Raw genomic sequence first — 13,235 nt, 5'->3', positions numbered from 1 at the left:
TTCTGTGAATTTCCTTCTCATGATTAGGGTTCCCTCTGATTAATTGACCTAGGTAAACGTACTCCTTCACAGTCTCTAGTGGCCGACTGGCCATCCTGATCTCTTGTTCCTTTTCGCGGCTATTTATCATTATCTTCATCTTCTGCATAATAATATTCAACCCCACTCTTACACTCTCTCTGTTAAGGTCTCCAATCATTTGTTGTAACTCGTCTGCATTGTTGTTCAATAGAACAATGTCATCGGCAAACCGAAGGTTGCTGAGATATTTGCCGTCGATCTTTACTCCTAAGCCTTCCCAGTTTAATAGCTTGAATTCTTCTAAGCACGCAAAAAATGGCTTTGGAGAAATTGTGTCTCACTGTCTGACTCCTTTCTCTATAGGTATATCCCTGCTTTTCTTGTGTAGAATTAGGGTAGCTGTAGAACCTCTGTAGATATTCTAACGCGAAAGACGAGTCAGTAAGACGAGAAACTATTTACAGACTATATTTACAACAACGGTTGCAGCGCTGACCGGTTAGATTCACAGCGCGAGCCCAGTTCGTTCTTCCTCCTCTTTTCTGGAGTGATGGCGCCTACGCGCCTCGTTCAAACAAACAAATACCTCACGCATGTAGCAATATTTTCCAAGCTTTTTATGTAAGCGTTCTGTACTCCTTGATTACGCAGTGCCTCTACGATTGCTGGTATCTCTACTGAATCAAATGCCTTTTCGTAATCTATATAAGCCACATAGAGAGGCTTATTGTACTCTGCAGATTTCGCGATAACCTGATTGATGACATGGATGCGATCCATTGTAAAGTATCTCTTCCTGAAGCCAGCCTGTTCCCTTGGTTGACAAAATCCAGTGTTAACCCTATTCAATTGAAGATTATTTTGGTAAATATTTTATATAATACTGGGAGCAAGCTAATGGTCCCATAATTGTTCAATTCTTTAACGTCTCCCTTTTTTGTGGATTACTATAATGTGTGCATTCTTCCAGTTTTCTGGGACCCTTGCAGTCGATAGACACTTTGTATAAAGAGCCGCCAGTTTTCCAAGCATTATGTCTCCTCCATCTTTGATTAAATCGACTGTTATTCCACCTTATCCTCCCGCTCTTCATCGTTTCATGTCTTGCAGGGCCCTTCTGACCTCATCGCTAGTTATAGGACAGTTTCTGTATCCTGTTCATTGCTGTTTCTAAGTGAACTATCGTGACTTCTCTGGGTACTGTATACAGGTCAGCTTAGAATTTTTCCGCTGCTTTTACTATATCTTCGAGATTGCTGATGATATCCTTCTTATCTTTTAGTGCATACATCATGGTTTGTCCTATGCCAGGTTTTTTTTTTTTACTGATTTTAGGCTGCGTTCATTTTTTACGGCTTCTTCAGTCTTTCTCATGTTATAGTTTCGAATATAAGTTATTTTCGCCTTGTTGATCAGTTTTGACAGTTCCGCGAATTGCGTAACGCTGTGCGGCCGCCAGTCCCGTACAACCGCGTAGAGCGCAGGACTCTGCGATTCTAGACGTACTGCGCTCACTGCGAAAGGTTAGAAAAACGCCCACATAAGCACAGCAGAGAAGTGGCTAGGTGAGGTGGTTCGACCGATAACTGTAGAAGCGTCATTCAAAACAAGTAATTGTTCTCCACTTCCGGCGGCGTTTTCTCTACTACTTTTTTAAATAAAAAGACGTTGATCCATAAATATTCTCATAAACAGCGGTTAACTTTTTTATTATTCGCTTTTGCTTGCAGTTTGGTTGTTGCCTTGGCTCTCTCCCTTAGTAGATCGCTTAATTTCTCAACTCCCTTCGATTTTTGTTTCCAGTTGCCAATATTGCACGAAAACTGCTATACAGTTAGGGAAAAACAGACGAGGTAACGGGCGACAGTCATCTTGTTTATGTGTTTAAGGGTTATTGCAGGGTTCCATGATGGACGCTCTTTCACATTATTTTATTTCCCACCTTAGCTAACCCATATAACGTGTATATGGTTCCGGGCATCTGCCAGCGTCGCGGCGAGCCGTAACTCAAGGAAACAAAGAAGCAAAGGGATAAGTTGAACGCAATTGGCAGTTTCTCCGGCCGCAACTCGTTCCATGAGAGTACAGACCAGCTGAGTAACAGCCGCATCCCTCTCCTGGTCCCAGAATCAGCCTAAACAAAGAAGGTTGAACTAACAAAAGCAACAGCTATGCGCGTGACGGTTGAACAGATGGTGACAACTGAACGCATCTCGAGTTAATCGCATGGGTGCGGAATCTACGAGAAAACTGTCCTTCACATTACAAGAGATGCCGATAACTACCGCCATCTAAAAGGAGTGAAAGGGGCAGCATAATGCTGATCGATGAACAGCTGCGAAGTCTCAACATTGATCTGGCGGCGCTTTAGGAATGTGTGAGGAGTGGTGGCGTGGGTGGGGAGGGGGGGGGGGGGGGGTACGCCACTTGATGTCGGGGGGGGGGGGGGCCCGGGCCCCCCCCCCCCCTGGGTACGTGCCTGCAGTGTAATCGTGTGCGTGCACGCGGTGAGTTCAACTGATTCCAGATGAGTGACGAAGCGGATAAACAAACAAAATGGCGGAACAACATTTCCCGATCCGGCACGGCGAAGTAGTGGTGTAGACTGTACTGGTGCTATGTCCTTAAAAACGAATTAAAAACTCCCGTTACGTGGCGTGTAAACCAAGGCAAAAAATAATAATAATGCTAGAACTTGTAAGTGAGCCAGTTACTGCGATATTATAAGCGTGCTTTTCTTCGCAGCTTAAGCTTTCTCGGAACGAGAGTACTTCATCCAGCCGTAAAGGTCACTGCCAAACTACCTTCGCCAAAATCTAAATTCAACTTCCTTGGTGCAAGGGAGACCACGTGACATGGAGCACAGCTGCCTTGGCGCAAAGTGAAGGAGTTAAATGGAGTTAGCGGGCGCACGTGTTAACAGGGGTTACTGCTCCCGCTTATGCAAGGAGCCATATACAAGGTGTCCCAACTAACTTTAGCAAGAGTTTAAAAACATGCGATTGCCACGTGGCTAGACAGAACCAAGGTAATGTTGCTTGCCGTCGCTTAGAGATACTCATTTATTTCATTCTCAAATATTCTAAATGCACTGACTGGAAAAGTGATAATTCCCGACCGGAGTAAGCGTGTTCCTTTCAAAAGCTGCACCAAACCCAGGTGAACCAATCAACTTTCCCAGGAAAGGAATCAAGGCAATTATTGGACCTTAATGTCAACAACAGTCTTAGGGAAAATATATTGCCCATGTACTCAGACTGAATAGGGGAGGCCGAGAAGTCTTTACCAAAGTAATCTCGATGGCTTGTCTAGCTATCTCCTTCAATTAACGTGCCCGCAGGCGAAATTAAGTAGAAACATATATTCGAATCGAATGGTATTTGCTATTGAGATCGTATTCGACTTCAGAATTGTGAATAGCTTCAGAATAGCCAGTTCCGTTTGAATGTAACGCATACCGCACTTTTGAAGTCTCGATGGTGAGGGGCCGATGCAATGAGCATTCCGAATGATTGTGCTGCTGGAGATTCGTGGCTGTTCCACAGAGGCGAATCATGCAGTTCATGAGAGAATTAACGCACGGGTGCTAATCGGTTCGGCTGAACAAGTTCCAAGCTGTCATTCAACATGAACGCCCCGTTTTGGGGCAGCCTGTAGATCTGCTAACTTGATTCAGGAAAGGAAAATATTTCTTTGACAGTCTCACCTTATCTGCAACCCATTAAAACTGGGTGCCAAATGTGGCACCACACTTCTTCAATGAACATAGCAGATCTACAAATATCTCTACGTGCATGTGAGACATTTCCATTCCTTTAATTGCTTCATTAATTGTCCTTGTGATAATGAACCGGATAACTAAAAGCAGTCATTTATAATACAGAAGCTGCTTAGTTAGCGTACGTACTGATGGGAACGACATTACATTTAGGTATGAAATGTAAGATAAGCGTAACTTGTTTTTCTCTGAAATCAGACTGGAGAATAATTTCTTTCTTTTACACCCCTGGAAAAAAGTCGGAAAACACAGCTATCTTTTCTTTCTTAAGTTGAACAAATTCTGGCGTTTCACGTCTGGCGATATGATTATGAAGCGCCCTGTTCAGTTCTCGTCACCTGGGGTTCTTAAACGTGCACTTAAACAGAAGTACACGAGTGTTTTTCCATTTCGTTCCCATCGAATTCCGCGACCTGATTTGAACCCGTGAGCTCGTGTTTTGCAGTGCAGCGCCATATCCACTATCTAGCCAGTATTTAGGATACCGCGCCGCTTTTTTCCATTCTTTTAAGCATGGACTGCACAAAAAACTTCACACGGATTGCGAGCCAAAGATAAGCATTATAAGGGATGCCTAAAACTGTTTTCGGCGCCCGAGGTCCGACCGTAATAAACCCACCCGTAACCATTACTCCGCATTCCGTTACTCGAGCAAGACGGAAACATGAATGGAATATTATACTGTAGCTCTTTTTTTTTCGACAAGAATACTTTCCGTGAATCTGAGTACAGGGCGCCGCATGTAGCAGTTATGTTTTAGTCGTTTGAAGCGGCAAGCAGGAAGTTGACATATGTTTTGTCGTCTGCGTTTCGCAAGACCTACTGATGGAAAATTATCTGTACAAACACAGACAGGAGAGATGCATACTGCTTGAAAAACAAGAAATGTATTTGTTCTCCAAAGGGAACCGTACACACGAACATAGTAGATTGAAAGCCGGAATGCAAGCGCAATCACCAAGCGGCATTAAAAGAAATGAAATAAAGAAAAGAAAGAAAGGAGTTTATTCCGAAGGCATAAATACATGTCATATGCAATTATAAACGCTGTTTGAGTCGTCTGAACGCATATACCAGCGCGCGTAGTAGTACGCATGACCTTTCCGACAAGTATTGCCAGCAGTTTCCAACGGCGCGACTTTAATGCGACCCGATGCACTTCGATCGCAGCGCCGCCACAGTATTTTTCGTCATTGCGCGTCTCACTGCAAAGCATGCGCCACCCAACAGCTCGTCCCACTCAACCTTATTCTCGTACATTCTAGCTTTCCTTTTACCTCGGGTCGAGAGTGAAGTCAAACTATGGACAGTGTTTGATAAGGGGAGCGCGTTCAGCGTGGGTTCTCCGCTCAGACTTTTTGTTCAAAAGTTGGTGGCGCTCCCGTCGACTTCGCCAAGCGAGCGGCCCCGCGCGTCGGCTGGACGCTTGTCGCGTCGCGCACCCAGAGCAGCTGCATTGAGCTTTGACGGCCGTTTCACTTTGTTGACACTCCGTGGCAGACATACAGTTTTATTCTCCACTAATCTATAGTAGATACAATGGAGGAAGAGCGATGCAAACCACGTAACAACGGCGGTGCGTCGAGTCGACGACAGCTACTCAGCCCGTGAGCTCTTCTCAGTCAGTGGGCGTTGACGAAACCGCTTCGTCGGTGTTTGATTCGTCGCTGGCGCCGCATGACTCATCGCTGGCGTCGCCAGTGCGTCTGTATCACCCTTGGCGCTTGCCAACAACGATACTACATGCTTGCCAAGGCGTCCGCTGGATCAAATCGAACCGTCGTTGACAAATTCGGGATGGTGGCGACATCTAGTGTCTGTAACCGTAACCGTAAATGCCAGGGTTTTGGACAAGCCTACTGGGTGGCGCAAAATGCAGGCCATATGCCAATTCGCGTAGTACTCGAAGGAAGTAGCGAGAAAACTGAGTATTTCCTTAATTGTCTGTTCCTAGCGTTGCAAGGATTGATAAACCATTAGAATGCGCATTATGTATCTGCTCACACAGGTAAGGTCTAACCAAGCCCTGCTTATGCACAGATACTGCTAGCGACGTCCAATCACTGCTATGAACTCGCGCCGATCGTCTACTGCCATTTCGTTTTTAATCAAGTAGATATCCGTTTTAAAACGATCATTCTACCGCATTAAGTGTACACGGAATATTTCTTTTTAATGTTTGTGATGAGCAATGTTCTCAATCTATAACCAAGCTAAACGAATAAAACAAATTTTATCACTGCTATGACGAAAGTGTACGAAGACATGCAATTGTTTTCATCTGTAGGATTTACTGGGGCACCTCATCCAGTAGATTACAATGTTCAACGAAGCAACATACTACACAGCTTTCCGCAAAAGCTCTTGCATGGGAGCACAGCCTGTAAAAGCGCTGCGTCGCAATCCAATTCTTTAAGCAGACGCTCATCAGCAGTCACCTTTAGCCAACTCACATCAATCGCTCCATATTATATTGTTTTATTTTCTTATATTTAAAATTTACTTTGCGTAATAACTTGTATACAGTGCTGTGCCTTTAAGATGAATTAATGTAAAAGAAAATAGAGTAATCCCGACAGGGAAAGAAGCCGGTGGCAAGCCAACTGGATCCGAATCCGGGTTTTTCTAGAACACGTCGTCGGATCTCGCGCCGTGCCTTCGCGCAAGTATCTGTGTCACTCCAGCCGGTGTTTACATCCTGTCATTCGTGTTATCAACCTGCGCCGTCTTTTGTCGGCGTTCGCTTACGCGAAGGGAGCCGATCCACACCGAATCCTGCGCGTCTAGGCCAACGGTAGGTTACGATCACCGCTGTCAACACCGCCAGTTTGCGTCGAAATTCGGGCTTCGCGAGTAATGGCTGCGGGTCAGCGCCCAGCGCGCTACACTCTAAGTGGCTTTTCGCCCGAGTACGACTGGAGGCCGACCGAGTTTGAAGATCCTGTCGACGTCGACCGGTACTGTGCGTTGTGTCTGGTGTTGCCGAGGGGAACGGCGCGGTTGGGTTGTTCTCATGTGCTTTGCGAGCCGTGCTACATGGCGTCGCTCGAAAATGGCCAGCGCTGTCCGATCGACGACGCAGCCTATGCCGAAGGCGAGGTCCACTGGCTCTCTACACGGCCGCAGGAACTGGAAAGCATGCGGGTCAAGTGCTGGAACGCGAAGCACGGCTGTCCTTTCGTGGGGACGCTGAGCGACCTCCCGGCCCACTACTGCCAGAAGTGTCGATTCCACACCATCTCCTGCGATCGCTGTCTCGTCGAAGTACCAAGGTCCAGCGTGCGCGACCACCGAATCACTTGCGCCAGCCACGACCACGGGCTGGAATCTCAAGAAGGCGGCGGAGCGACGGCGTCCGACGTTGTGAAGCCGGCCGGCGACTCGGAGAAACTTCGCGGACTCTCTCTCGCCGAGGTCGCCGACTTCCAGTATAGCCTCGAGACCAAACTCAACTCGCTCGTCGAGCACATCCACGGCAGGGAAGCCACCGGCGTCTCCAACTCCGAATTAGTCACCGCTGCAGTCAGTCTCCTGCGTTCCGTCGGTCTGCTATCCCTCTCGGCAACGTGGCGGCCGCAGGGACTGGCCGTCGTGGTCAGCAGGGTTCGCTACTTCACCAGACAGGTTCCGGAGTATGCGGAGGAGGTTTACAGCGCGCCGTCGAACGTCTGTGGCTACTCCTTGAGGCTCGGGGTCCGCTGCGAGCGCAAGCTGGTGTCCCCGACAAAATCCTCCAGTGACGAAGACAATAAGGAGGACCTTGTGCTGAGGTTCAAGGTCCAGCTCTGTCCAGCTGCCAACAACTCGGCGCTGCAATGGCCCTTTCGCAAGTCTCTGACATTCTCGGTTATTCACCCGCAAGATTCTACCAAGGAGGTCCGCTTCTTCCACAACACATCCATGATGGCAAGCGAGCCTTCTTTCCAGATGCCTCGTTGTGCGGAAAACCCTCCTTTCACTGTTGGTGGCCCACTACATGTTAGTGCACTAGCTGGATGCCAGTACTGGAGCTATGGTACCCTGCAACTGAGGCTCAGTATGTCTCTCTCATCTGGTGGACAACATGAAGAAAGCGATGACTGAGACAGGTTCCAGCTGCGAGAGGCTTGGTGGGCTATGTATGAGACGCCTGCTTTTTCCTTTGTATTTCAATTAGGCAGTGGATATTACATTTAGCAGTGTAAAACACAGCAAGTGATGACAGTGAAAGAAGAGATACTGGCATGACTAGACAGAGGCTACTCTTGCAAAGTGTGTTTATTTCCTATGACTTCTTTATTCATTTATTTTCTTGCTGTGATGAATCAATTCACTCTGGTACAAATCTTGGTAGTGTGGAATGTACCAACATGGGTAATCATTACGAATTTTTGTTCTCATGATATCCAGATGCAGGAACGTGATCTCAGTGTGGAAGTTTCCTTGTTACAAGTAGCTATAGTCATTCTTTTACCCAAAGAATCTCAGGGTGCCCCGAACAGCTTTTCTGCAGAACAAGTTGGTTAAATTTATCTTCTGTTATGGCTGCTGTTGCCACAATGAGCAGTGACCAGCATTAACTACTTATAAGTCACCATTCAGTTCATTGAATGATTGTGATTAGCATAAAAGTAAAGGTGCAGAGTTTAATTTCCACTAAAGGAAAAAAGTTTGCTTATTGTAGGTTGTCTGTGGTCTCATAGCTTAATTGTTCAAAAAACTTTATTTAAATGAAAAAGATGAAAAAGATCCTGTCTTACCACTTGCGTGTATGGAATTCGAAACCAGCACAGCTAGCAGAGTTGACCTTTAAGCCAGCATGTAGCGCTCACACTATAGGTTAAACCATTAACAGACACTCCATTGCATGGAAAATATTGTTTTGGACACCAAGACTATGTAAGTTGAGCTGAATATACGAAGCTAAAGCTAGTTCGTCCAATCTAGTTTGCAACTTGAACTTCTCAAAGCATCGACATAAACATTCCATTGCGAGGAGAAACCAGTTTTGTAGAGTGAGGCTGTGTCATTTTAAAGCCCATAAAAGTTGCTCTGCTCCAGTGTGCACTTTTTATGACTTAAGTAATTCGCGACGAATTCGTTATGTGGAGGCAATTTCCTACAGCAGTATGATGAATGCTGAATTAAAATTATAGAGTGAAGGCAATAAGAGTTTTCATACCATGTAGGGCCATTTAATCAGACATTTCATAGGCATTTAAGTTGTGAGGAAGCTGATCTTATGCTTCCATGACTATTACAGTGAAATTACAAAAGCGAAGAGCTGGAAGGAGCCGGGAAGGTTTTAGTACTTGAAGTGTGAAGCAATACATTGTTGCTTCAAGGATTCTTTTTTTTGTACAGCACAGCCATGACACTACTTTTCTTTCAGTCTTAGCCGCAACATTTCCATGGCTCGGGCCATAAATAGACATTCCATTGTATGGAGAATGCCATGTTGTGCAGCAACACTGTGATAACCAAACCATTACAAAATTATTGAGTCGATGCTAAAGGTTGTTTTAAGACCAGCCTATGACATTCCCTTTTTTTTTAATTGGCAGTCTTTTGAGAGTAGGATTTTTTTTGCATCTGTACAATGGCAGTTCACATGAAACCACAAAAAGTGCTGGGCTTTTTCAGACGAGCTTGCTATTTTGGTTGTCTCGGACCACTAACACCTCCAACTTGTCCAGAATTTCAGCATGCTTAAATGCTGGGCAAATTGCTATTCATTTATAGAGGGAGGGCAAAAACAAACTGCCGCAAAGATGCCAGAAAGATGTTGCCATACATAGTGTGTGTTTCTTCCTGCATTTTGACTGTATGCAAATATCTTGTTGGACACAATAATTTGGGATCAGTAAGCTTCAGCACAAGGGCTTCATAGGCTTAAGTAGTAGTATTTCATGTACATGTATAGTGTTATATTGGCTGATGCTACATAAATGATTAAATTTATACTGTTGTCTCAATGTTTGTATAGTATGTTCGTTTCAAGATTAAATATCCTAATACTAAATAAATGTTAATGCTTTCTCGGATAACGACTGTACAGGTTATTTAATGTATGTTTTCAGCGTACCAAATCAAATTTAGCCAGGATTGACAAATTGGGTTGTGAACCCAATTGTAGTGAGAACAACATGCAATCCTGATATTATTAGCACCCCAGCTTTTCAGTGATTGAGGTGCAGTCTCCAATGAAATGCCCCTGAAAAGTATAATAGAATGAGTGATTTATGAAGAATTCCATTTAGGCACAGTACTAACTGGAATTAGCACTTTCATGGTTATATTGCGCTCTGTTTTACACAGACGATATTAAGGAAGGACAGGACGTGGACGGACGTAGCGCTACGTCCGTCCACGTCCTGTACTTCCTTAATGTCTGTGTAACACTGAGTGCAATACAACCATGAATGTTCACCAACTAGTTCCCTTCATTGCTTTCCTAAATGTGGAATTAGCTATAGAATTCATAATATATGGAATGTGTAGCATTTATTATAGCCTAAGATGTATGGAATAAGCCTCATAATAGAAAATTACAACTGTGTTAAATGTAGTAGGTGTGGCCCCCATTTAACCTTTTGAAATAGGGTATGGGCTCCTTTTCTGTGATCTTATATGGCTGCAGGTACCTTTTGTTCTGCACGGGCTTAAGTACATTTTGTGGAATTTTTGCTTCTTTCTAACATGTAGCTTCACACAGTCGCTGTCCTTTAAAAAGTTTGCATCGTATTTGCTATGCCCATGTTACAACATGCCTGTATTATGGATTTTCCTGTTGGCCACTTTCATACTATAAATGAAGTTATTAACAGTGCCTGAACAAGGAAGGTCTTGGTATTGAGCCAACATTTCAAGGAGAAGCCATTTATTTGTAGCTGCTTCCCTTATTGAGCTACTTTTAAACCCTTCGCCATTTTCCTGTTCTGACTTTGCCTACCATAGCCGAAGAATTTAAGAACGCTTATTTAATTACTGTTATATAATTTCCTGGTGCCCTTGGTCTTATCGAAGCATATCATACAAATTGTGGCTGTCTTGACAAGCATATTGTATATATGTATAGCGCTCTTTTTTCGTAGTGGGTTAATAGACTTCCGCATACTTACAATATGCATTTAGATTTTTTGCTAATGTGACTGAGTACCTCCAACTTTGCCTTTATTGAAGAACCCCGTGATAATAGATACTTAGTAAGTATACCATATGAACATGCGAGGCATTTATAAAGTTCCTAATATATGCATATACCTTGTAGCAAGCTGTCACCCGTGCATCTAGAATTGACTTATTTAGTACATAATATATGTGCTAGTCCCATATCTTCGTTTGTTGCAGCCTACCCGTAATTTCTGTTGAAGCAAGTAAATGACTATCATTTCTTTAAATTGCTTTTTGTTATTCCTTTGACGTGCCATTCTTTATGAATACCACTGAATGATAAAGAAGATGGTGGTTGCCTAATGGCAAAAATACAATACAGTATATGAGGAAATAGCATGGCTAGTTCCTCTTTGCAGATCTCATGTGCAAACATATTGAAGCAAGTCGCTTGGAGTTGTGTCCTAATGCTTCTTTTATGCTTCTGAACTCGGTCAATGTTGTTCTTGTTTTGCTTTTAAATTTGTTTACAACTTGCAATCCTGGAGAAATTTGCAAAAAGTGTTTATAGTCCAGAAGCTTCCTGTAAAGAATGCAAGAAATAACGTGCAATATGGAGCTTGCAGTGTGTAATGTGGATGTCTCTTGAATACTTTTAGTGTGCTTCTAAATGTGAAGTGCTTCAACCTTAAAAAATAACTTCTGAAATAAGTGTTTTGCTATGTCGATGATCTATTAAGTTATCTGTTTGTGAGCCACCACTTTAAGTTTTGTGTCAATTAAGTACAAGTCCTGTTAATGTTGGTTTGATCTAGAATCATGTCACAAGTCACTGACTTGCCATGTCTTGGGACAGCATTAGGTGTGAATTAACCTTTACAGGCAGTGTTGCATGTAAACCTTATTTCAGGTGTCAGGTCAAATAGAAATGTGAAGTTCTTAAGATATGGCATTGCTAGATGCCCAAGGCAAATATGTGACATGCCGAGTTTTGTTACAACTGTTAGGATGTACCATGTTGGCCTGAGAAATAAAATGTGAATTTTAAAAGCACCTCGCCGTGTTTTACAGGAAGCAAACAAATATTTGCCTGCTGTTTCCAAGACACACCAGAACATTGATGGCTGCCTGTGAAAGACTAGGACCGTAGTGTTGTCGTGATTACATTTAGCTGAAAGCTATACTGTAATTTTTCACAGAAATTTGAGTCTGAAAAACATTTTAGAACTATCATTGCAGTTTATGACTGCTCTTTAGACAGAAGTCAGTGATAAAATTAGCTAAGCAAGTTTTTTCAGACTACTGTAGTTACTCCAAGGAGGAACCACATTCCCTCCTTCCATAATCCCTATGGACCTGAGGGTAATAAAATAATGGAAAAATAGGCAATAATGTAAAACAATCCGAGGAGGCCTAAGCACTTCCTATGAGTTGTGAATGCGAAAGCATTAATGTCCAATAGAACGCCGCTGATTGTTCCTTAGAGTTTCGCGCTGCGAATAATGTTTTGCAGTTTTGGTGCGGGGTATGTTATTGAGTTTCGTGGTTAAATTGGTGCGAGTTATCTTTTTCTACGTTAGAATGTTTGCTATAGTCCGGAATCATTTGGATAATGTTGCTGAGATGATATTCCTTAGCGATCCGCTCCTGCTTCACGCTTTCGAATTGTTTCGTACTGTTTCCTAGCGCGTTGCACCGCTGCTCGTTCCGGCCGCCGTGTATAGGGGAAGTTGACAACGATGGCAAATTTTGCTGCCAGGCTCTTCGCTCGTTTTGCTGCGTTCCTCTGCTCCCTTACTTCGTCTGCAGTGTACCAGCGGGGACGAGCAGGTTCTGCTACCGCCGAGGTTGCGGACACCGCCGATGTTGATAATTCAGACTCCACACGGCTGCGTGCTGCCCCAATCAGTAAGCAGCAGCACCCTGTGGTGCCAGCGCCACATGCCGCCGACGTCCTGCGCGACGAGAGACCGAGGAAGCAGCAGCGGCCACCAAGGCCGGCAGACGCGTGCAGCAGCTAATCCAAGTGAGAGATAGAGAGAAAGGCACGTCGCGTAAAGCCCCTTAAACTTCGTGCGAGATGCGACACGCTTTGAAGAATGCCGCTTCCTCTTCGCGCGCTCTGGCTGAGGCCGACGCCATGTTGCTATTGGCCTAATAACATCACGTGGACCCTCGCGCCGTGCATCAGCGCCACTTTTGCTCGAGAAGCCTCTGCGGAGTGGCGAGGAGCGCATGTTGGCGCCGTTGCTATGGTCGAGCAGTGTAGGCGGCGCCACGGTCGAGGAGGGAGCGTGAAAGAGATGAGAAACGAGGAGTGAAGGCGCAGGAGAAGAGTGTCGCT

The 13,235-nt window shown here is 44.5% G+C and overlaps 1 protein-coding gene across 1 annotated transcript; it reads left to right on the top strand.

Annotated features, from left to right (window-relative positions):
- Positions 1-6,306: 6,306 nt before the first annotated feature.
- LOC139053823 (uncharacterized) lies at positions 6,307-10,029 on the top strand. The gene has a single exon (XM_070530548.1). The coding sequence runs from the start codon at positions 6,656-6,658 to the stop codon at positions 7,880-7,882; it is 1,227 nt and encodes a 408-aa protein (XP_070386649.1). The 5' UTR covers positions 6,307-6,655; the 3' UTR covers positions 7,883-10,029.
- The last annotated feature ends 3,206 nt before the right edge of the window (positions 10,030-13,235 follow it).

This window comes from Dermacentor albipictus, unplaced genomic scaffold (assembly GCF_038994185.2).
Source record: "Dermacentor albipictus isolate Rhodes 1998 colony unplaced genomic scaffold, USDA_Dalb.pri_finalv2 scaffold_242, whole genome shotgun sequence".
NCBI classification, from domain to species: Eukaryota; Metazoa; Arthropoda; class Arachnida; order Ixodida; family Ixodidae; genus Dermacentor; species Dermacentor albipictus.
This window is presented reverse-complemented; position numbering and strand designations above follow the sequence as displayed.

What these genes read in the sequence shown, in the direction of transcription:
- LOC139053823 (XM_070530548.1), top strand. Translation starts at nt 6,656, where the DNA reads ATGGCTGCGGGTCAGCGCCCAGCGCGCTACACTCTAAGTGGCTTTTCG.